Genomic DNA, 24659 nt, shown 5'->3' with positions numbered 1-24659 from the left:
AGTGTTAGAATGCTTTTTGTGTTAAAGGTCCTAAATTAGTGTAAGACTTTATGGCTGGGTGAAAAAAGTAGAAAATGTACCTTTTCTTTTCTAATTAGAGAGTTTATGTGTTTTGTTTTGTTTACTTTTCTTTGTTTTTTAACAGCATATCATGTCTGAACCTGAAGAAATCACTACCATGTCCGGACAGAAGCTACCACTGAAAATGTCGGTTGATTACATTTCTTTCTCTGCTCACACGGATTACCAGCAAACCAGTGAATTTATTCGTGCTTTGAAACCGCCTCATGTGGTTAGTCTGTGAATTTGATTTTCAGCATTAAAGGCTGGAAGAGCCATGCCCAGCAGCAGCTGGTTCTCAGAGCAGACACTGCCTGCCTTACAGCAGCCGGTAGCGCTCTCAGCAGTGCCTTCACGTGCACTTGCATCTGACCTTTACCACTCTCCTTTGAGTTAGGCAAGCTGTGCACTTCAGTCTTCTCCATTTTACGTGGCATCTCTTACTCAGATCTACCAGCTCCAGTGTTCTTTCTGTTCTTTTCTGCTGCCTCCCCAATAACTTAAGAGCCGTGGCTTTGCAATGTGACTGTTTTGAGTCCCAGCTCCATCCCTTACTTGCTCTGTAGCCTTGGGCAAGTTACTTAACCTCTCCTTAGCTCATGTGTAAATAGGGATGATAATACCTCATAAAGTTATTGTGAGGACCAGATGAGAGCACATATATCTAAAGCACGTAATAGGTGCCTGGCAAATGGGAAGTACCTATTAATGTGGAGAGAGGAGAAAGGCAAGTCATAATAGTAAAAGCTAAAGATGCAGTTAGATATGAAATACACAGCTCCTTACTAATGTGATTTGTTTATATTTTAAAGTTTTATGTAATTATTACAGTAACAGTTATATTTTGGGGTGACTGGAGAGAGTTAAGCTAAAAAAAAGTATCTTAAATTAGAGGAACACTTATGGAACACGAGTCTAGAAAACAGGTAAGCAATGAAGTACACTTTCTGATTGTAGCATGTATCAAAACTTCATTCCTTTTTATGGCTGAATAATATTCCATTGTCTGTATAGACCATGTTTTGTTTATTCATCTGTTGATGGACACTTGTGTAGTTTCCACCTTTTGGCCATTGTAAATAATGCTGCCATGCACATTGGCATGTGACTATCTGTTTGAGTCCATTTTCAGTTCTTTTGAGTATATACCTAGGAGTGGAGTTGCTGGATCATGGGCTAATTCTGTGTTTAACTGTTTGAGGAATCACCAAACTGTTTTCCATAGCAGTTATACCATTTTACATTCCCACCAGCAATGCACAAGGGTCCCAGTTCTCCATATACTTGTCAGCTTGTTATTTTCCCTTTTTAAAATTGTCACCATGCCAGTAAGGGTGAAGTAGTACCTCTTTGTAGTTTTTTTGTTTTGTTTTGTTTTTTGCAGTACGCGGGCCTCTCACTGTTGTGGCCTCTCCTGTTGCAGAGCACAGGCTCCGGACGCACAGGCTCAGTGGCCATGGCTCACGGGCCCAGCCGCTCCGCGGCATGTGGGATCTTCCCAGACCGGGGCACGAACCCGCGTCCCCTGCATCAGCAGGCGGACTCTCAACCACTGCGCCACCAGGGAAGCCCCATCTTTGTAGTTTTGATTTTCATTTCCCTGGTGATGAACGATGCCGGGCATTCTGTGTGCCCTTTTGTTCGTTTTTTAGTTTTTTCTAGCATATAGTCCTCACAGATGGTTACCATTGGCCCTTAATGAGCAGATTCTTTGGTGGAGAAAATCCCTCACCTACTTGGCTTTATAGCACGTCAAGTTTAGTTACAGTGTAGGCAGTTCGTGGGTGCCTTCTGGTGCGTGTGGTTTATGGATATCCTCCCAGATTTTAAAGCTGTACTGCTCTTTCTCTCTAGAATCACCACCTCATCCTCAGTCCCATTCTGTTGCTCTCCAGACTCTGTCTCTGCCGTCAGTTTAAATTCCTGGATTGAATTTGATGCTTACCTTCCTCCAATAACCAAGTCAGCAAGTCTGTCCACATGATGAAATAATAGTAGTGTTGGTGGTAGTGGTAAATAATAGCTAGCATTTATCGAGTTTTTACTGTGCGCCAGGCACTGTACTGGTGTTTTACATGTATCAAGTCGCTTACTCCTCACAACCAACAACTGTTTTGTAGATGAGAAAACAGAGATGTTAAATAACTTGCCTAGACTTACCCAGCTAGTAAGTGGCAACGCCAAGATTTGTGTTACAGCAGCCAGGCCCCAGAGCTGGGGCTCATCATCTCTAGGCCATATGCCTCTGCCTGGTGGTGACACTGGACAAGCTTCTGTCAGTCCAGGCAGGAAATCATCTACCAGTAGTCTGTAGGTTAAGAATGATCTGTCTTGTAAAAAATAAGTTATGAAAGTGAATTAGAAAGACTGGTAGCTAATGCAATCGTTTGTAAACACCTCTCTAAAACATGGTTTCATTTGGTTCTGGAATACTTTATATGATATTACTTTAACAAAGTATCAGAAGTCATTTTTTTCACATAAAAAGCTTATTTTGTTAGTCTTATATTAAGAAACCTAAAGAAAACCGTGGGCGTTTTCTGAGATAGTAGGAGTAGCAGTAGTTGCGTACAAGAACCATATGCATTTAAAGCTGGTAGAGACTACAGAAGTCACCTTGTCCAGCCCGTTTCTAGTGTGAGCGCAGAAGCCTAGAAAAAGTACGGCTTTCACAAAGTTGTGTATCTCGATAGTGGCAAAAACTGGAACAGAAAAGAAGTTTCTTTACTCTCTCTTGAAATAGTTCCACTTAAGGATCTTTTAAAGCCAAATAGAATGAAAACGTCACACAAGTTTGATTGACTGGAGATCCTTAAAAGTAGTAAAGTTTAATAACTTCAAGTATATCTCCATTTCATATAATTAGCTAATTCAGATAACAGCCATCATTAATCTGAACTAAGGATGCTTCCCTGTGCTCTTTTACAATTTACACTTTGTAGATTTTAGTCCATGGAGAACAAAACGAAATGGCCAGATTGAAAGCAGCCCTGATTCGAGAATATGAAGATAATGATGAAGTTCACATAGAGGTTCATAATCCTCGGAATACAGAAGCAGTGACCTTGAACTTCAGGGGGGAAAAACTAGCCAAGGTAAAAGGTTATGGTTTTTAATCCTGTCCATTCCAAATATTTCCTAATCCCTTTAGGGAAATGTATACTTCTTAAGAATATCCAGCTTTTAATTAATCAAATAATGTGCTCAACGATGATTTCTGTCAGTTTACTCAATATGCTGTAAGACCTTGATCCTTGTGCTTTTAGGCTTTTTCTGGTTCCACTAATTTGTTTTTCACATGGAAAATTTTCAAATAAATTAGATCTTCAGTCTGATGGCTTTTAATCCACATTCCCACTTACTTTTCATACCCATGTTAGAGAGTAAACAAATGTCCATTACTGTTTTGTTTTTTTCCATTACTGTTTTTCACTACATCCAATACAGTATTCTGTCCACCTCTTGGCATTCTCCCTCAGAATCTAAAAGTAGGCCCATATCTAAACATAATGTCTGTGGATATGATGGAATTTATAGATTTGTCTTTTCAAGAGTTAATCATATTTGATGATGAAATATAAGGTTTTCAGAATTTAAAAAAGAAATGGTTACGGGAAAAAAACCTTACCTGGGATTTTAGAGGGATGCTATAAGAAGTCTGCATTTTTACCTCCTGTTCATCAAACATCTTTTTAAGATACCTCGAAAGGAAACTTTTAAATTATCTGTCTGAAGTTTTATTTATTTATTATTTTTTAAATATTTATTTGGCTACGTTGGGTCTTAGTTGCGGCACGCGGGCTCTTTGTTGTGGCGCTCGGGCTTCTCTCTAGTTGTGGTGCACAGGCTCAGTAGTTGCAGCACACAGGGTTAGTTGTCCTGCAGCATGTGGGATCTTAGTTCCCCTACCAGGGATCAAACCGCGTCCCCTGCATTGAAAGGCAGATTCTTAACCACTGGACCACCAGGGAAGTCCTGTCTGAAGTTTTAAATATCAAACGTGTTAATGAGCAACTTTACAGAATTCTTTTAGTACATAATAAGCCAAATATGAGGAAGCTAATGGATGAATATCATTTCTTGCAGTTGAATTTGAGGAAAACTTGCAAAAATTAGGATGTGAGGCTCTTCTTGCCCAAGAAGAGCAAATGGTTGTATTTACACCTGATTCTTACTGTTCACAAAACTTTCCAGGGGCCAGTTTAATGGAAGAGATCTTATACCTGTAGAAAAATATATTCTATAGGTATGAGAACATTTACAGTTGGGAATCTAGAATGGTACTTCCCAAACTCTACTGGGTTGCAGTGTGGGGAGAAAAAGAACATTTTTCGGTCAATTGAGGAGAAGCCGAGTTGAACAAAATTAAGCTGAGTTTATAGCGAGACTTTTCAGAGTTTTTATTAGGCCATTGTGCATTATAAATCCTCAAGAAATACAGTGTACAGCAATAAAAAAAATTTTTTTTCACATCTTTATGGGCGTATAAATGCTTTACAATGTTGTGTTAGTTTCTGCTGTATAACAAAGTGAATCAACTGTATGTATACATATCTCCCCATATCCCCTCCCTCCTGCGTCTCCCTCCCACCCTCCCTCTCCCACCCCTCTAGGTGATCACAAAGCACCCAGCTGATCTCCCTGTGCTATGTGGCTGCTTCCCACTAGCTATGTATTTTCCATCTGGTAGTGTATACATGTCCATGCTACCCTCTCACTTCATCCCAGCTTCCCCTTCCCCCGCCCCATTGTCTCAAGTCCGTTCTCTACATCTTTGTCTTTATTCCTGCCCTGCCACTAGGTTCATCAGTGCCCCTTTTTTAAATGCCATATATATGCATTAGCATATGGTGTTTGTTTTTCTCTTTCTGACTTACGTCACTCTGTATGACAGATTGTAGGTCCATCTACCTCACTACAAATAATTCAATTTCTTTCCTTTTTATGCCTGAGCAATATTTCATCGTATATATGTGCCACATCTTCCTTATCCATTCATCTGTCAATGGACACTTAGGTTGCTTCCATGTCCTGGCTATTGTAAATAGTGCTGCAGTGAACATTGTGGTACGTATGTTTTTTAATTATGGTTTTCTCAGGGTATATGTCCAATAGTGGGATTGCTGGATCATTTGGTAGTTCTATTTTTATTTTTTTAAGGTACCTCCATACTGTTCTCCATAGTGGCTATATCAATTTACATTCCCACCAACAGTGCAGGAGGGTTCCCTTTTCTCCACACCCTCTCCAGCATTTATTGTTTGTAGATTTTTTGATGATGGCCATTTGGACCAGTGTGAGGTGATACCTCATTGTGGTTTTGATTTTCATTTCTCTAATGATTAAGATGTTGAGCATCTTTTCATGTATTTGTTGGCCATCTGTATATCTTCTTTGGAGAAATGTCTATTTAGGTCTTCTGCCCATTTTTGGATTGGGTTGTTTGTTTTTGTGATATTGAGGTGCATGAAGTGCTTGTATATTTTGGAGATTAATCCTTTGTCAGTTGCTTCGTTGCAGATTTTTTTCCCATTCTGAGGGTTGTCTTTTCGTCTTGTTTATGGTTTCCTTTGCTGTGCAAAAGCTTTTAAGTTTCATTAGGTCCCATTTGTTTATTTTTGCTTTTATTTCCTTTACTCTAGGAGGTGGGTCAAAAAGGATCTTGCTATGATTTACGTCATAGAGTGTTCTGCCTATGTTTTTCTCTAAGAGTTTTATAGTGCCTGGCCTTAGGTCTTTAATCCATTTTGAATTTATTTTTGTGTATGGAATTAGGGTGTGTTCTAATTTCATTCTTTTACATGCTGTCCATTTTTCCCAGCACCACCTATTGAAGAGACTGTCTTTTCTCCATTGTATATTCTTGCCTCCTTTGTCAAAGATAAGGCAACCATATATGCGTGGGTTTATCTCTGGGCTTTGTATCCTGTTCCATAGATCTATATTTCTGTTTTTGTGCCAGTACCATGCTGTCTTGATTACTGTAGCTTTGTTGTATAGTCTGAAGTCAGGGAGCCTGATTCTTCCAGCTCCATTTTTCTTTCTTAAGATTGCTTTGGCTATTTGGGATCTTTTGTGTTTCCATACAAATTGTAAAATTTCTTGTTCTAGTTCTATGAAAAATGCCATTGGTAATTTGATAGGGATTGCATTGAACCTGTAGATTGCTTTGGGTAATATAGTCATTTTCACAATATTGATTTTTCCAATCCAGGAGCATGGTATATCTCTCCATCTGTTTATATTCTCTTTGATTCTTTCATCAGTGTTTTATAGTTTTCTGAGTACAGGTCTTTTGCGTCCTTAGGTAGCTTTATTCCCAGGTATTTTATTCTTTCTGTTGTGATGGTAAATGGGATTGTTTTCTTAATTTCTCTTTCTGATCTTTTGTTGTTAGTGTATAGGAATGCAAGAGATTTCCGTGCATTAATTTTGTATCCTGCCACCTTACCAAATTCCTTGATTAGTTCTAGTAGTTTTCTGGTGGTATCTTTAGGACTTTCTATGTATAATATCGTGTCTTCGGCAAACGGTGACAGTTTTACTTCTTCTTTTCCAATTTGGATTCCTTTTATTTCTTTTTCTTCTCTGATTTCTGTGGCTAGGACTTCCAATACTATGTTGAATAATAGTGGCGAGAGTGGACATCCTTGTCTTGTTCCTGATCTAGAGGAAATGTTTTCAGTTTTTCACCATTGAGAACGATGTTTGCTGTGGGTTTGTCATATATGGCTTTTATTATGTTGAGGTAGGTTCCCTCTTTGCACACTTTCTGGAGAGTTTTTATTATAAATGGGTGTTGAATTTTGTCAAAAGCTTTTTGTGCATCTGTTGAGATGATCATATGGTTTTTCTCCTTCAGTTTGTTACCATGGTGTATCACATTGATTGTTTTGCGTATATTGAAGAATCCTTGCATTCCTGGGATAAATCCCACTTGATCATGGTGTATGATCCTTTTAGTGTGTTGTTGGATTCTGTTTGCTAGTAGTTTGTTGAGGAATTTTGTGTCTATGTTCATCAGTGATATTGGCCTGTCATTTTCTTTTTTTGTGATATCTTTGTCTGGTTTTGGTATCAGGGTGATAGTGGCCTCTCAGAATGAGTTTGGGGGTGTTCCTCCCTCTGCAATTTTTTGGAAGAGTTTGAGAAGGATAGGTGTTAACTCTTCTCTAAATGTTTGATAGAATTCGCCTGTGAAGCCATCTGGTCCTGCACTTTTTTTTGTTGGAAGATTTTAAATTACAGTTTCAGTTTCATTACCTGTGGCTGGTCTATTTATATTTTCTAATTCTTCCTGGTTCAATCCTGGAAGGTTGTACTTTTCCAAGAATTTGTCTATTTCTTCCCGGTCGTCCATTTTATTGGCCTATAGTTGCTTGTAGTAGTCTCTTATGATCTTTTATATTTCTGCAGTGTCGGTTGTAATCTCTCCTTTTACATTTCTAATTTTATTGATTTGAGTCCTCTCCCTATTTTTCTTGATGAGTCTGGCTAAAGGTTTATCAATTTTGTTTATGTAAGAACCAGCTTTTAGTTCTATTGATCTTGGCTGTTGTTTTCTTTGTTTCTATTTCATTTATTTTTGCTCTGATCTTTGTGATTTCTTTCCTTCTACTAACTTTGGGTTTTCTGTGTCTAGTTTCTTTAGGTGTAAGGTTAGATTGTTCATTTGAGATTTTTCTTGTTTCTTGAGGTGAGCTTAAATTGCTATGAACTTCCCTCTTAGAACTGCTTTTGCTGTAAAAAAATTTTTTTTGACTCTAGAACTGAAAACACAGTTTAGGTATATGTGTCATTTTTATATTTAACTTTATACAGGCATAGAGAAACTGTTGTCAATATCTGTTTCCCCAAATGTAGTTTTGTATTAGAGTGTTGTTCTGTTATTTTAGCCATAATTTTATTTAAAATCATTAGCTTTAGTTATTTTTTTCCCTCAAGTGTAATAACCTTACTTCGGGAGAAGTCAGATTTATGGCAGCCATCCTCAGGCATGTAAAACAGAAACTAAGAAGGAGGTAAAGAAATCAGATCCGCAAAAACTATCAAAAAACCCATGCAGTTTACCGTCGAGAATTGTCAGGCCAAGCAGTTGTGTGCGTGGTAAGAAATCAGCATGTTGGGAACTAGCACACAGCTGAATAAAGAAAGAAACCTAGGCTGGCAGCAGAGGGTGAAGCCAGAAGAACCACTCAGTCTTGTTCTCCAAGGTACTTGGTTCTCCCGGCAGACACCTCATCAGCATCCGGGATGTCACTGCACTGAAATCAGCCTCCTTAGGTCACCAGCATTTAAGGAGAAAATAATGCCAACAAACCATGTGAAACAGAGCTGGGTCCCATTATAGTTACAAGAGCAAGTGCTACCAGTGCCTCACTGCCATCTGCCCTTAACTGATGAAAGGTAAACAAATATGAAATATAGGGTCTTTGTCCCCTTTGAGTTCATTTATTTGTAGCTGAGAAAAGTTATATTTAACAATGTTGGATTTTGTGTTTGTAAGAGTTTTTGTTTGTTTGTTTGGTTGGTGTTATTGTTAGTCTTTGAACAGTCACTCAGTACTCTCTTCTCTTAAAAAATGTTCCCCCTCAGTTGTATGAGCTTATCCATACCTGTCTTTACAGACCTTTTTATTCAGAGATGCTGCTGCTTTTTGGATCTGGCATGGCCGTGCATCTTTGTATTTTGGGGCTCCTCCATGTACAGGGCTGAGAGCCAGCCTGAGGGAGCCACACACGTCTGGCCCTCGGTTGCTGTCCTTCCCACCATGCTGTCTCTGTTGAAAGCTTTTTTAAGCCCCAGCACCCAGTAGGTTTACTTGGTTGCTGAGCTGATTGGAACTGACGGAACCTAACCATTCTTGCCAGATCTGCCCCCGTGAGTCTTGCCTTTGGTCTCTTGGTAACCTTGTTAACTGCCCTGGTCATAGAGGTATATAACATTTTATACTTTTCATGTTTAGATTCATGGGTTGTTTTCATGGTTCAAATGGTCATCACGATTGAGTCCCCGAATAATTAATTTCATTTTACAAGGGTCTGTTGTCTTCACATTGTTTTGGTTTTTTTTTTCTTTTTAATAGGTCATGGGCTTTTTAGCAGACAAAAAACCAGAACAGGGCCAGCGGGTCTCAGGAATACTTGTTAAAAGAAACTTTAATTATCACATACTTTCTCCTTGTGACCTCTCTAGTAAGTATACTATTAAATGTCAAATGTAATTTGATTTTAGCATTTAAAGAAAATGTTCAAAAACTTCTCTTACCCAGTGGCCAAATCTTAAGTAACAGCCAAATAACAAAGTATAAATAGTTGAAACTTAATAATCTAGTTAGCTTTATTTGAAAAAAAAAAATCTTCCTTGAACTATTACAATATTTAAATAACTTTTTTCTTAATTGGAAACATAAGTTCCCCTGTAAGACAGATTGACTACTGCCTTCTGAAGCCTGTCTTCTACCTTTCACCATGGACTACTGCTACTTTTATTTCCTGAAGTAATTTTGAACGCCCCACACAAGCTTTTTGATTTTTATGACCTGTAGTGTTAAGTTGTTTGCTGGGCCTTGTGTTTTATGCACGTGTAAATGCTAAGCTGTCATTACTTTTGCAGTAACTACGATATTATCTTTAAGTAGATAACTGTGCTCAATTTTATTTATATGGCACTAATAAATTAAAAGTGCTTTATCAAGGAATAAGAAATAGCAGCAGTGTTCAGTTGTTCAACTATGAGATAAGCCAACTGTCAGCTTTCAGACTATCACACAGTAGAATATAACTTGTTCCATTAACAGTTGTTGAGGTCTTACTGTATGCCAGGCACTGTGCTAGGTGCTGGAGGACTAGAGAGGTACTAAGAAGCACAGTCCCAGCCCTTGAAAAACTGTCTGTTGAGAGAAACCATCCTGTGAAGAGCTAATCACAGTATTTTCCTGGGACATACAGAAGTGCAGGATAACATGTAAGGAGAGAATGGGCCTAGAAGGGTTGGGAAAAGCATTGCATACCAGGTAGCTCTCATGCCAGGTGGTGAAGGATAGCTAACCAGAAGAGATGGCAGAGGACAGCTGGCTTACTGGCTTTGAGATGTTAGGGACCAGATGTGTCTTGGAGAATGAGAGTGCCTTCTTATGGCTGAAGCACAAGTTAACTATTGGCCAGGGTAGGGGTGGGGGAGAGGAGTGTAGGATGGGAACCAACTGTGGAGCACTTTGTTAGCTTGACAAGCATGTTCTCACATACTGTGCTTTTACTTCTCTTTTCTTTACTCCTGGTATGTGTTTGCAAATTGTATTTTGTGAGACTAGTATTGTTTCCTAAAGTATATTTATTCGAATTTCCTCTCCAGATTATACTGACTTGGCCATGAGCACTGTAAAGCAGACCCAAGCCATTCCATATACTGGCCCTTTTAATTTGCTTTATTACCAGCTACAGAAATTGACAGGTGTGTATATTTATTGACATTCACTTAACTGTTTTCTAGTTTTGAGTAAGATAATTATATATCTAGGAAAGGATGTTAATTTTGGTATTTATGTCAGAATTGCACAAATTTTCTTTGTACTTTGCTTGGTCGTGTTACTACCACCTTTAGGTGAAAATTTTGAAAATACACTGATAAGCAATTTTTAAATCTCATAATACCTCTTATTATGATGCACTTAAAATTCTAAAATTGTCAGTAGTCCTTGCTTCTTGTGTTTAAAATCTACTTTAGCTACTACACCTAGATTTTATCATAATTTCTTTGTTCAGTGAAAATAATTTTTCTGGTTCCCTCAATACAAACCTTTACAGCAAGTTATATAAGAGTGCATGACCCCTGGCCAAAGGCCAGTAAAAAATAAACCTATTCTGTTTATATTAGACCATTTTGAATTAGAGATTTTTGTGTATTAACATCATGAGAGGTGAAGAGTTAAGGTAAAAGGCGTGGGCGCTCTGATAAGCAGGAACACTTCAGATCACAGAGTTACGCTTTCTATGAATATGCTCTTTGTAATTCATACAGTGAAGTACTGCCATAAAATAAACCAGTAGAATATATCTTTTTTTACTTCAGACCTCATGTTAGAATTATAGGTTATAACACAAGAAGTTAATAAAATACATCTGAATTAATCCTTAACTAAGAAGTTACTACTGGGAAGACCAGAAAAGCCTTGTCTTAGACAATGGAATTTCCCTGTAGAACCTTTAACCTCATGAAGACAGACGGTAGAAGTGACGTAGTTGATGAGGTTCGTGTTAAATTTTAAGATGCTGGTCACTAAATCCCTTGTACAAACATAGGTGTTTGACAGTCACCAAAGTTTGCAACTGATAAGATGTTTAATGTCCAAGGTAAATCTTATCTAGTTATATGAATATTTATAATACATGTTGAGATCTTTTAGTTGCTATAAGCAATTAATATAAAACTTCGCTACTTGGGCTTCCCTGGTGGCGCAGTGGTTGAGAGTCCGCCTGCCAGTGCAGGGGACACGGGTTCGTGTCCCTGTCTGGGAAGATCCCACATGCCGCGGAGCGGCTGGGCCCGTGAGCCATGGCCGCTGAGCCTGCGCGTCTGGAGCCTGTGCTCCGCAACGGGAGAGGCCACAACAGTGAGAAGCCCATGTACCACACAAAAAAAAAACAACTTTGCCACTTAAAATCTGCCTATACACAAGTTATTAAATTTTTTTCATTGTGTATCACCTTATTTCAGCTATCTCTATAAACAAATGAATAATTATATTCTAGAAGATTATTTAAAAAATTTTTTATGCTGGCTTTCTCAAAAAGTTTTTTTATTTATATACAATTTTGAAAGGTTACTTTCCATTTACAGTTATCACAAAATATTGGCTGTATTCCCTGTGTTGTACAGTACATCCTTAGCCTTACACCTAGTAGTTTGTACCTCCCACTCCCCCCCTTATATTGCCAGCCACCCAAAAAATTATATACATCTTACAACTTCTTTTTTTCAGGTGATGTAGAAGAATTAGAAATTCAAGAAAAACCCGCTTTGAAAGTGTTCAAAAATATTACTGTAATACAGGAACCAGGAATGGTGGTATTAGAAGTAAGATCATTTACCTAAACAAGGAGGGGGAAAAAGTTTTGAGTTCACATGTAAATGTAGAGAAAATTGGGTTCTTCCCAATCAGGAAAAAAATTTTTGGAAAATATATATGTATATATTTTTCTTTCCAAGATCAACATTAGATATAACATAACTAAGCATTTTCTGTATAGTTACAGTAGCATAGAAACTAATAATAAATTAAGACAATATTAGTATGTGAAATGAGCAGAGGTCTCTCATCTGAGTGAGTCTTAACAGATTTTGTGGTACCACAGGTGTCTTCAGTTATATCAAAAGGTCTTAAAATTATCAAGATAAAAATATAATTCTGTTACTTTAAAGCAAACAAACTTGTCATGCAACACTTCTTAAGAGAGTGGAATTCTGAAGATTCAAATAAGCAATATTAAAATGACCCAAATCCACTAAGGCTAGAAATCATTAATTTAGGTAAATGTGGTTGCCACTGTTAGAATTTTAAATCCATACTGCTAGAATTTAGAACCCAGACACCAAATGACTTTGATGGTTGATTTTAATAGATTAGCATCAGTTAAGTTTAAAGAAGGACTTTCAAAGTGAATCCTGGAACCGAATCATACAGGGAGGTACTTTGTTACTCTGCCTCAAGGTTGGATGTAAATTTCCCAGTTATATGGTCAGCTATTCTGTCATACATATTATTTTTTTAAACAGAGAAAGATCTGTCAGCTGTGGTTCCACTGCAGTTCACTGATTTAAGTCTGAATTTGATTTATAAGGCTAAAGGTAACTGGAGAAATTATCAAGAGGAATAGTTATCTATAACATAAAGTTACATACAATACTATATAAAGTGTTATCTGTGAAAGGGGAACAGTTGTTAGAGACATCAGTTTGGTTCTTGCTACCAAATACAATTAGAGAATGCATTTTTTATTCCCTAGAATTAACAGATCCAAGAAGATCTTAGAGGAAGTTTTTCAAGTGACTCGTGTTGCTCGTAAAAGTACTCTTTGGAGAGAGAATTAAAAGAAGGGGGTTACTCATTCCTGAAGTAATTCATCTGGTCTCACCCTAAACTGGTAGACTTGGAAAACTTTCTTAGAGCAGCGGGCACATGGCACAGTGTCAGGGGATCTTAGGCTTTATGTGAGAAACAAGAGTAAATCTTTAAAAATATTACTGTCTATGCTACTAAAATATGGTGCCTAGGAATTTGAGTTTGAGTCACAGAACCAGCAATTAGTTACTGCTCACGTTATCTTGCGCAAGTCACTTTTGAGCCAGTTTACTCCTTCATGATGATATGAGGGTTCAGTGAGATGATGCATATGAGGCACTTGCCACAGAGGACATGCGCCGTGCATTTTAGTGTTGTTGAAAAAAAAATTAGAGAATTCCAGCATTACTAACTAAGTTCAGTAAACAATCAGGAATGCTCATCAATTTCAGAAAACAACTGCTTTCAGTGCAATGCTAGCAGCAGTAGTCCCACACATACAGGCCGTGGACGGGTGGTAGTGATTGCAGCTCTGGGGCTTGGCTGGGTTGTACCTCCCTAATTCTGCCTCTTGTTTTCAGTGGCTGGCAAACCCTTCCAATGATATGTATGCAGATACAGTAACAACCGTGATATTAGAAGTCCAGTCAAACCCGAAAATAAGGAAAGGTACAGAATTACTTCATTTTGATCACTTCTTTCATTTCTCCCATGGTTCTTTGAAATAAAAAGCAGAAAACAAGAGTCCTAAAGAACTTAAAATATCCTGATTTTTTCATTCCTGGAACTTTTAAGATATGATATATGCACAACAATGTGTATTACTAATATTTTACTTTTTGTCCTGAGTCTTCATTCATGCTGTAAAAACGTGGCTGCAGTTAACACGAAGATAAAAATCTCTTAGTAACAGTCCTCTTAAAAACAATTTAATTGGAAATTCCAAAATATTGCTGAATTGAGCCGGAATGTCTAATAGGAAAATATGCTGCTATATTTGTGTTGAATAAAACTTGTTGAATAGAATGGAATTTCCACATGGGACAATTTTGCAGTAACTTTCTTTCCTTTTCTAAGAAGCAATTTTTAATCAAAGAAAACACCAATGAAAATATTTTTGTGTCATTTCTTTTTTTTTTTTTTTTTTTTTCCCCCGGTACGCGGGCCTCTCACTGCTGCGGCCTCTCCCGTTGCGGAGCACAGGCTCCGGACGCGCAGGCTCAGCGGCCATGGCTCACGGGCCCAGCCGCTCCGCGGCATGCGGGATCCTCCCGGACCGGGGCACGAACCCGTGTCACCTGCATCAGCAGGCGGACTCTCAACCACTGCGCCACCAGGGAAGCCCTGTGTCATTTCTTTATAGTTTGATTCTGTTTTATACATAATTCAGTATAACACATTACGGTGCACATATACGGTAGCCCTTTGTGTTCCTGTGGGAAGAAGCCACCCTTGAAATATTCCGGGAAGCCTCACATGGCAACAGATCTCTGATAGAATATTTTTGTTTCTTAAAATTTTTTTAAAAAGTAAGCAAATAGTTAGTCCTTTGATTTCAGGAGAAAAAAGCTTGGGTAACCACTTCATAATCCATCTGCTTGTAATTGGTCACATCTATAACATGAAACTAATAAATGCCTAGACAAATCTAAATTATTCATCTAAGTTACTGGTAAGTTTTTGAATTTGAATAATAGTCATTGTAAAATTACAATTTGGACACTATTTGATAATTTGTTTTAGTTGAATTAATTAGTGGGTAATGGATACCCCTGTGTGCCTGTAACATAAGAGATGGCGCTGTGCATTCATACAAGCCACAGAAGAACATCACACCTTGGATTCTCACATGATGTTCAGTATCACAGTCTTTGCCTGGGGGTACAAATACATTCATGCCAGAACAGTTTTAAAGGCGGTTGTCGGTTTTCTCTTATTATTTTACATGTTTCATATCTTAGGTGGTAAAAATATAAAAATGGGGGGGCTATGTGGGAAAGAGGACCTTTTACCAAGGTCATAACTAATTCGTGGTGCAAAGTTAGGAGCAGCGAAGTGAGAGACAGGATTAAGTGCAGACACCAGGAGTGAGATCAAGGCTGGAGCGCGTGAGCCGGCCCACCTCCCCCTGCTGACGCCCAGCTCGCCAGGAGCACGACCCCTTCGCCTCGTAGCATGGCCTTGGTCACTTGGAGTCAAACACTTCTGAACTGAATTGTGTTTTATCCTCCAAGGTTGCTTTCTGTTCGTTAAATTCTGATAACTCTTTTGTAAGATGAAGTCAGATATTTATACTTTACTGAAAAATGAAATTTCTATGCAAAAATGACACTTTTCCAAGGCCAGTTAGGATGTTGTGTGGTCTTCGGGGATGTTAAGTACCTGAGCTCCTCTAAGCCCATTTCCACACTGGGTGGCAGAAGAGGGGACCCAGCGCGTGTTGGTGTGAGATTGTCAGCTATGTTGTCAGGATGTCATCTGCTGTTCCAGTGAAGACTCCACCTAATGATTGTGCTGAAAAACCGAAAAGATGCTGTGGTTTAACAGATAATCACCAAATATTTAATGTCTGTTGTACAGGAAGGAATACATGAGCTATCGTTGCTTGGTTTGACTTTATCTTGGGTATTTCTCTTAGCGCTCTGGTCCAAAGTGAAAATACACCTTTACTCTGATCTGCACTAGTGGAACTAAACATAATCATCCTACTCTCAGTGATGCATCTGAAACTAATTATAAAAACATTCGTTCACTAAGTTAAGCCTCTGGGCATTTTGGAAGAGGTTCATTGCTGAGAAGTCAGAACAGGCATTTTCCATGAGTGACTGTAAAAGCTAACTGGCTGCCTCATATTTCCTGGTTTGTCCCCACTTTGTGGTGTATCGAGAGTGGGATTTTATACTCTTCTGGGTAATGAGGTGCTTCCTTACTTAACAGTCATTTGACAGATGCTTACTGAGCACCTGCTATTTAGTGGGTATTATTCTAGGTGCTTAGGGTACATCCATGAGCAAAGCAAACAGATGCTGGCCTTGTAGGAGCTGATGCTCTAATGAGGGCTGGGCAACTTGATCGGGTTTGGAGTGGGCACAGATGCGTAGGGCTTTGTCGGCCATTTTAAGGCTCTGGACTTGTCGTCGGAGTGAAATGGGTTACGTTGTAGGGTTTTTCATTACTCTGGTGTTTATTGAGAGGAGACTGTGAGGAGGGAAGGTATGAAAGCTGACAGGTTCCAGTGAGGAGCTTTCGTGGTCATGAGGTGGGAGATAGAGGCTCAGGCCCGGGTGGAAGTGCTGGAGGAAGCAGAAAGTGGTTGGATTCTGGAGAAAGTAAAGCCAGCAGAGTATTTCCTGATGGATTAAATGTGGAGTGTGAGAAAGGAAACAGACAAGATGAGTTTTAAAGAGATAAGACAGTGACCCGAGGCGTGTATATGATACATCAATATGGAAAGTTGTCCCCTGTGGGGCTAAGTTATTAAGCAGGGGTTTAATAAGTAGTACTTGCTCCTTCAGAAGATGAAAAAGTATCACAAGGACTAGCACATACCCTCTCTTCAAAGTTGAGGGTGTTCATTCTATATATTTTTCATTTAAACTAATTGGCTTTATCCTATCCAAATTTGATATTTTAACATTTTAGAGCAGAGTCAGCAGCTATGGCCCCTGAGCCAAATCCAGTCCTCCACCTGATTTTTGTAAATAAAGTTTTATTGAAACACAGCTACAGGACTTCCCTGGCAGTCCAGTGGTTAAGCCTCCATGCTTCCACCCGCAGGGGGCGCAGGTTCGATCCCTGGTCAAGAAACTAAGATCCCACATGCCTCATGGCATGGCCAAAATGTTTTTTAAAAAGAAAAGAAAGAAACAGCCAGGCCCATTTGTTTATATGCCATCTAATGCTGCTGTCTGAGCTACCACCGCAGGGTTGAGTAGTTGCAGCAGAGACCATGTGGTCCACAAAGCTTAAGATACGATCTGGCCATGTACGGAAAAAGTTGGCCAGCTCTATTCTAGAAACACTCACTTCTGTGAAACACTCTGATTCTTCTTTGATAGCATTTGCTCCCTTTTCATTTCTTAGCCTGCTGACACTTTGGTCCAGATTCTGGAAATACAATTATATCTGTATCTGTGTATGTGTTTAGCTCCAACTTCCATTTATATATAGTCCCCCTATTCTCACTGAGGACACATGAGAAATCTTATACATTTTCAAAGTGTATTCTTTAATGTCCTTATATTCCTTTACATTCTTCTGTTTCACACTGTACCTGTTTTCAGCATGTCTGTGCCCTGTTTTGACACATAGACCTAAGGGCAGATAGATGTATGTGTATGAGTGTATGACTTCACATTTAGTATAATCTCATGTATCTGAGGAGTTTGTCATAAACATTAGTAATAAATATATACACACACTTTGGATTTTTTTTTTTTTTTTTTTTTTTTTTTTTTTTGCGGTACGCAGGCCTCTCACTGTTGTGGCCTCTCCCGTTGCGGTGCTCCAGACGCGCAGGCTCAGTGGCCATGGCTCACGGGCCTAGCCTCTCCGCGGCATATGGGATCTTCCCGGACTGGGGCACGAACCCGTGTCCCCTGCGTCGGCAGGCGGACTCTCAACCACTGCGCCACCAGGGAAGCCCTGGAAAATTTCTTTTAATAGACAATTTCATAGCTTAGATGTTTGCTTTTTAATAATGTGTTTTATGAGATTGTTTTTACATGTCAGCTAAGTGCTGAATACTTAACAGAATTGATTATAATTAAAGTATAAAAGTTCTATTGTATAGTTTTCTTGGCTGGCATTTAGTTACTTGTATATTCAATTAAAACCAATGAATTTAAAATTAGAGTGACTATGGTCTGAACTATAGAACAATTTAGGAGAAATGACAACTTGGCTCTTTTCCACAGAGTAGATTCACCACAGTCAACTTGAGAACATACACATTACTCCAAAAAGAAACATTGTGTATCTTTTAGCTATAATTCCCCACACTCCCCACTCTCCCCAACTCAAGGCAACCACTAATCTACTTCTGTCTCTCTGGATTTACCTATTCTGGACATTTCATATAAATGGAATCCTACAAAAGGTAGTCTTTTGCGTCTGGTTTCTTTGAGTTAGCGTAATGTTTTCAAGGTTCATCCATGTCTTTCATAAACAACCTCTCCTGGCCATGTGTTGTGTTTTTATTGACACTCTAAGGTTAAAACCTGAAACTATGATGTTTGAATTTACTAATGAACAGCCAGTGAGCTTTTCATGCCTGGGGGATTGTAAAAATATAGAATTGTGTGGCTGAATTCAACTACATAAACAACAAGCATAAAGACTTTAAAAAAAAAAAAGGTTCATCCATGTCGTAGCATGAATCAGTACTTCGTTCCTTTTTATGGCCAAATAATCTTCCATTGTGTAGATATAGCACATTTGGTTTATCCATTCATTTGATGATGAACATTTGGATTGTTTCTACTGTTTGGCTATTGTGAATAATCTTGCTATAAACCTTCATGTACAAGTTTCTGTACAGACATGTTTTCACTTCTGGGTCTATGGAGTAAAATTATTGGGTCATATGTTAACTCACTTTTTAACTTTTTGAGAAACTACCAGTTAATTCACTGTTTTGTTGCTGGTGATGAACTGGGAGGTACTTAGTGATATTCCCCGGGCAATACTGAAACTTCAGATCAAGTATGGCTCATCTTCCTGAACTCTCAGATTACTTTGTTTTAGGGGAAGAGCTAAGTAATCTAACTGGCAAGTGATTTTAAATATTTTATTTAAACTACTGTAAGTGCATTATATGTAGTAGAATTGCTAAATTTACTTAATATTTTAGATAAAACAAAAACTTCAGAGCTCTCTGAGGATGGATGTGCTCCTAGACCTCTTGGCGTTCTAATTTCACTCACTTCTGCTCATAAATATGGAAAAGACGGAGAAACATTGGAAATAAATTTTTAAATAATCTTTATTGTCACTTGTGGTTCCTTAACAAGAACATGAAATAAAGTGATGAAAATATCAATTTGCCTCAGCAGGTAGATGCTCTGTATACATTTGTCACTTGAAGGATTCTACAATTTTCCACTTTGGTTTCTCAGCAACTACATTCTAATTATTGATTTGGGAATTATTCTGAACAGGAATTTGGAAATTGAACCCTCTGTTGCTTTTTTTCCCCAGGTGCAGTACAGAAGGTTTCTAAAAAATTAGAAATGCACGTTTATAGCAAGAGGTTGGAGATCATGCTCCAGTAAGTGTTGCATGTGTTACCGCTCAACAGGGTGCCAGGGGTGGGGTCAGACAAGGTCACTTAACTGGTCTGGGTGCCTCTGTTTCTATCAGTGAAGCAGTTTGAACCACTTCCTTCTAGCTATACACTCTAGCCAGTTCTGAGAACATGTGACCTGCTTGGTCAGCCACTTCCCTGTGAAATACGTTTCACTTAATATAGAGCCTCAGGATGCTTTTCCGTGGCTGGAGTAGCTGAATAAAGCATTGTTATCAAGGACATGTGCTAAAATCTTAACCTAGTGTTACTATACCTTTAAGAATTATTATACGTACTTACTTCCCCTTAAATGTGAATTCCACGTTAAGAATGTTTTTTTAGGCTCATGTCAGTAAATCTGTAAACTATGAATTACCTTTAAACTCATGTTTTTCTTACATGCCAAATACTAGGTTTTTCCCCTTTCCTCCAGTACTTGTTAAGCCTGATTTCAGAATGTTTTTTTCCAAATAAAATAATCATATAAAACTGTTTCTTGGGACTTCCCTGGTGGCACAGTGGTTAAGAATACGCCTGCCAATGCAGGGTACATGGGTTCGAGCCCTGGTCCGGGAAGATCCCCCTTGCCATGGAGCAACTAAGCCCATGTGCCACAACTACTGAAGCCCAGGTGCCTAGAGCCTGTGCTCTTCAACAAGAGAAGCCCCTGCAATGAGAAGCCTGCTCGCCGCAACTAGAGAAAGCCCGCGCACAGCAACGAAGACCCAACGCAGCCAAAAATAATAAATTCATTTTAAAAAAAAACTGTTTCTTAGTGGACAACTACAACTTAAGCTTATGTATTGTACCCCAAAAAGGAAAAATAAAAAGGTTGAGTTTAGTTTTATAATTTCAGCATCTAGCACAGTGCCTTGAACATATAGCAGATCTCTCAAATACTTGTTGAATAAATGCTTCCATTTTTAATTTTTTTATTTTTTATTTATTTTTGGCTGCATTGGGTCTTTGTTGCTGCGTGCGGGCTTTTCTCTAGTTGCAGCGAACGGGGGCTACTCTTCATTGCAGCACACAGGCTTCTCATTGCAGTGGCTTCTCTTGTTGTGGAGCACGGGCTCTAGGCACATGTGCCTCAGTAATTGTGGCATGCGGGCTCTAGAGCACAGGCTCAGTAGTTGTGGCTCGTGGGCTCTAGAGCACAGGCTCAATAGTTGTGGTGCATGGGCTTAGTTGCTCCACGGCATGTGGGATCTTCCCGGAACAGGGTTTGAACCCGTGTCCCCTGCATTGGCAGGCAGATTCTTAATCACTGCACCACCCAGGAAGTACCAATGCTTCTATTTTTAAATTGAAAGTTACTTAACTAGACGTTTTGAGGTGCTGTGCATGTTTGGAGATTTTTATGTTAACACTTCTGTTCCTTCCTTTCCTCAAAATTCCACACTGATAATCTTTTAAAGCAGCCATTTAGTGTCTTTTAAAAAATGGATGCTAGGCTTTAAATGGTGACTTTGCCTACAGAAGCCGTCTCACATCTTCAGAAGTGTTCTTGGTGTTGTCATTTTGATTTTAAAAAGCATCCCTGTCATACAAACTAAAAAGCAGGCAACGGTGCAGGAGCGCTAATTTCCATTGCTGGTTAAAAGGCAGCGGGTTCTGTGTTTGTTGGTTTCCAACCCTGTGGCTATAGCAGTCCCAGGTCTGGGTAAAAAGGGCTCATTACCAAAATTAATGTAGGTTAAGATAATGTATATAAAGTGCAATACCTGCTGAATGGAGCATTCTTAATGAACGATAGCTGTGTATTTCACCTGTATTATAAAATGAACAAAGTATGTGAAAGTAAATAATTAAGAAGTACATCTCAGGGGTAGATACAGTCAGTATTCTACTTCAGAACTAGGGCCTATCTTCAATATTATATTATTTCTCCCCAAATATATAAAATTGTACTTTATATATTTGTAAAGCATTTTCCACTAATACTGCATCTTTGTTTATCTTAAGGGACATATTTGGAGAAGACTGTGTTAGTGTAAAAGATGGTTCTATTCTTAGCGTCACAGTGGACGGAAAAACTGCGAACATAAACTTGGAGACACGGGTATGTAGCTGTTGGTTCCTACATTTTAAGACACTTGGGAGATAAAGTGAAAGCAAAAATAATCTGTTTTGCAGTTTACTTTTGCATTTGGCATTTTCTTCCAGTTTTTTTCCTACATTTTCTTAATAGATTGTGTTTACGCTATCATATGTCAGGTTTTACATCCTTTTTCTTTCTCTGTCATAAGCGTTTTTCCATTTGCTGCATAGTACACATTTCCCTTGTCTTTATTACTCCACTGTTTTCCATTTTCATACTATGCTTTAATCCACCTCAGCATTTCTCTACTTTGGCATCCAGTTGATTCCAGACTTTCAGAGAAGCTGCTCTTCTGTTTGCAGCAAGTTCCAAACAATAGAACTTGAGAGCGTGAGGCCCACGCCCACCGCACCCTGCAGACCTCTCATAATTATTTCACAAGCATAAATGAATAAGTATAATCTTCCTTGTGGGGTTGTTTTTGAAGATTACAACAGTTCTACTAAACAAATAACATGTTTGGGGTTTCTACTGTATATTCTTTTGAGAAAACACTAGATTTATTTTACCTCGATAGAAAAATAAGCTAAGAACATAAACAATTCACTAGAGAAGAAATATAGAGAGCCAGTAAACATATGAAACAAATGTTCAGATCAGATCCACTAATAATTAAAGGAAATACAAATTGAAAGTATGAAATATCACTGTTTCTGAGCTTATACTGGCACAGATTAAAAACAGTGATATGACCCGGTGATGGTGAAAGAAGAGGGAAACAGTTATTTTCAAGTGCCACATAGGACAGGGAGAAGGTTGTACGTTAGGTGGTGTGTTCTTTCTGCAGGGCGGTTTGGTGATCTGCATCAAAAGCCTTAAAAAAGTAAATACCTTTATCCACAATTCCACTTGCTGGATTTAACGAAGAAAATAATTAGGCAAGTGAGCAAAGATATATATATACAAGGATGTCTGTTTTAGTATTGATTAGCAAAACTGCAAGAGACCTAAATTTCTAAGAGTAGGATCTAATAAAATCACTGAATAAATCATGTGTATGGTGTACCCTTATACATGGAATACTACGTATACAGTCACTAGAAATGATTTATTCAGGTGCAGAGTTGTCCACCTACATTATTGAGTGGGGGTCAGTTACAAGATCGTCAATGTGCTGAATTATCCCATTTTTGTTTTAAAGAAATACACATGTATAGCCAGAAGTCTAGAAAGTCATGCACTGAAATGTTAACAGTGATTTATCATTAGGTTATAGAATTAAGGGTATTTTTTTTCTTTCCTAAATTTTTACATGAGGGATATTTATTGTGTGATAAAAATTGTTTTAAACAGCACAGTGTTTTGTAGTTAAGGAGTAACTGGAAGATGATTAGTGCATCTAAACCAAATTTAATACCAAATGTTGATTAGATGACCACATCCATTGCTTGCTAAGTAATTTGTGTTGCACAGACCAGATTCCTTGGAGTATTATTTACTAGATCCAAACATGGGCTTTGAAGTAAACATAGTTCACTTCACTTTCCCTTTATTCTTTTTTTCCCAAAGTTAATCTCTAACAAAGCCATCGTGCTCTCGGGAACGTGTCTGCATCCAGGTGCAGACCCACAGGTGTGCAGTGACTCTGGCTCTAAATAATCAAGACCCCCGCCATGGGAAACGATTGTTCTTAAGGAGCATTAGTTCATCTTCCACGTAATAATCCTAGACGCTTCCGCTGAAAGGCCTGTCTGTGCTCTCGCTTTCAGACTGCAGAGTGTGAAGAAGGGAGTGAAGATGACGAGTGCCTCCGAGAGATGGTGGAGCTGGCGGCCCAGAGACTGTACGAGGCCCTCACGCCCGTTCACTAGTAACCGTACGTCTCTGTAGATGTTAAAACTTTTTTGTAATGCTTGACTCTACTTCTGTTACTTAAAATAAAATACATTAATTTCTCTGGGGCAGCCTATTTACTTTTGATGGCAGATGGCCTTTATTCCAGCACCTGTTTGAATACTGCTAAATTACCAACTAATTTGTCCATTATTCTAGCACTGCTAAATAAACTGCCATTACTGATCCTGCTTCTAGGGTTGTATGCAGCTCCCACTGAAACCTTTAAGGCCTGCTCATAGCAGCTGAAACAGAATGTCCTATTGTCCATTTTCAGGAAGGAAATGAGTGATGGTTTGAATTTTCGTATCCATTTTCTGAATTTGAATTAATAATTACATATTATCACTTCAAGTTTTAAGCCCTTTTTCTATTTCTTCCCTCCCATTATTCTTGACAAATTCCTTAATTTATATGTCTGTAAAATTGGGACTTTTGAGATTCAATAATATTTTCTTTGTATAATGTCTACATTCAATTCAGAGATATTCAAAATATAATTTTTATGACTCAGGTTCAAAGGTTCGTCATGTGTGTTGAATCGTTTCATGTATAACTTAATCATTAATCCATTTTCTTCCAAGTATGAGCAGTTCAGACTTGCAAGTAACTGGACACAGGAGTGTCGGGTGCCGGGTGCTGAGGGAGCAGGTCGCCTGCCCGGGGCGGCTTTGGCCTCTACTTCAGTGAAGGGTCTGGCTGCTCCCTCCGCAGAGGGGGTGGGAACAAGCACGGAAGGGGCCGCTGAAGAGCTCTTACACTCACCGTCAAGCTAAAGCCATCTGTCAGCCCCGGTCACTAACGGGCACTGACACTGCTTCGTCCTTCCCTGTGCTTTGGTGACACACTTCGGTGCCTGAATCTGAATTTTTACTTGAAACCAAATACATTTATTTCTATAAGATACCCTACTTTGTCTTTGGCCCAAACCAAAGGCCTAAGGGTCACCTTTTATAAGCGTCGTGTAAGAGTGTGTTATGATAGACGTTAAAACGTTTTTAAATTACAAAAACTACACACTTGGGATGTCTTTACCGCGCAGGTTATACACAGCAGAAGTGGCCAAGCCCTTTCTCCCGGTCCCTCCCCCTGAGGTGGTGAGTCCAGTTAAGGATTCTGAATCTGCTCTTGAATCTGTCCTCGTCTTATCTCCACTGGGGCTCGGAGTCCAAGTCATCTTTTCCCCTCTGGTTCCTGCCCCAGCCTCCCTTCCTCCTCTCCCTATAGCTGATTCCTAAAATAACAGATCTGCTGAAAGCCTCCCTGCTGAAAATCCTTCAGGGTCTTTACTGTGATTAATTAGGATGAAATCCAAACAC

At 38.8% G+C, this 24659-nt stretch overlaps 1 protein-coding gene across 1 annotated transcript in view; it reads left to right on the top strand.

Moving 5' to 3' along the window:
* CPSF3 (cleavage and polyadenylation specific factor 3) overlaps positions 1–23406 on the top strand; it is a 42880-nt gene extending 19474 nt beyond the window's left edge. Inside the window, exons 10-18 of the mRNA XM_081253976.1 lie at positions 146–292; positions 3003–3155; positions 9146–9254; positions 10414–10512; positions 12041–12135; positions 13702–13789; positions 19319–19388; positions 21372–21468; positions 23217–23406. Coding sequence (XP_081110102.1) covers positions 146–292; positions 3003–3155; positions 9146–9254; positions 10414–10512; positions 12041–12135; positions 13702–13789; positions 19319–19388; positions 21372–21468; positions 23217–23318 — 960 coding nt within the window. The 3' untranslated portion in view covers positions 23319–23406. The remainder of the gene's footprint in view (positions 1–145; positions 293–3002; positions 3156–9145; positions 9255–10413; positions 10513–12040; positions 12136–13701; positions 13790–19318; positions 19389–21371; positions 21469–23216) is intronic.
* The last annotated feature ends 1253 nt before the right edge of the window (positions 23407–24659 follow it).

Source organism: Mesoplodon bidens (assembly GCF_964165515.1).
Source record: "Mesoplodon bidens genome assembly, chromosome: 14".
Classification (NCBI taxonomy): Eukaryota; Metazoa; Chordata; class Mammalia; order Artiodactyla; family Ziphiidae; genus Mesoplodon; species Mesoplodon bidens.
Note: the sequence above shows the minus strand (reverse complement) of the source record. Positions and strands in the feature narration are given on the sequence as shown.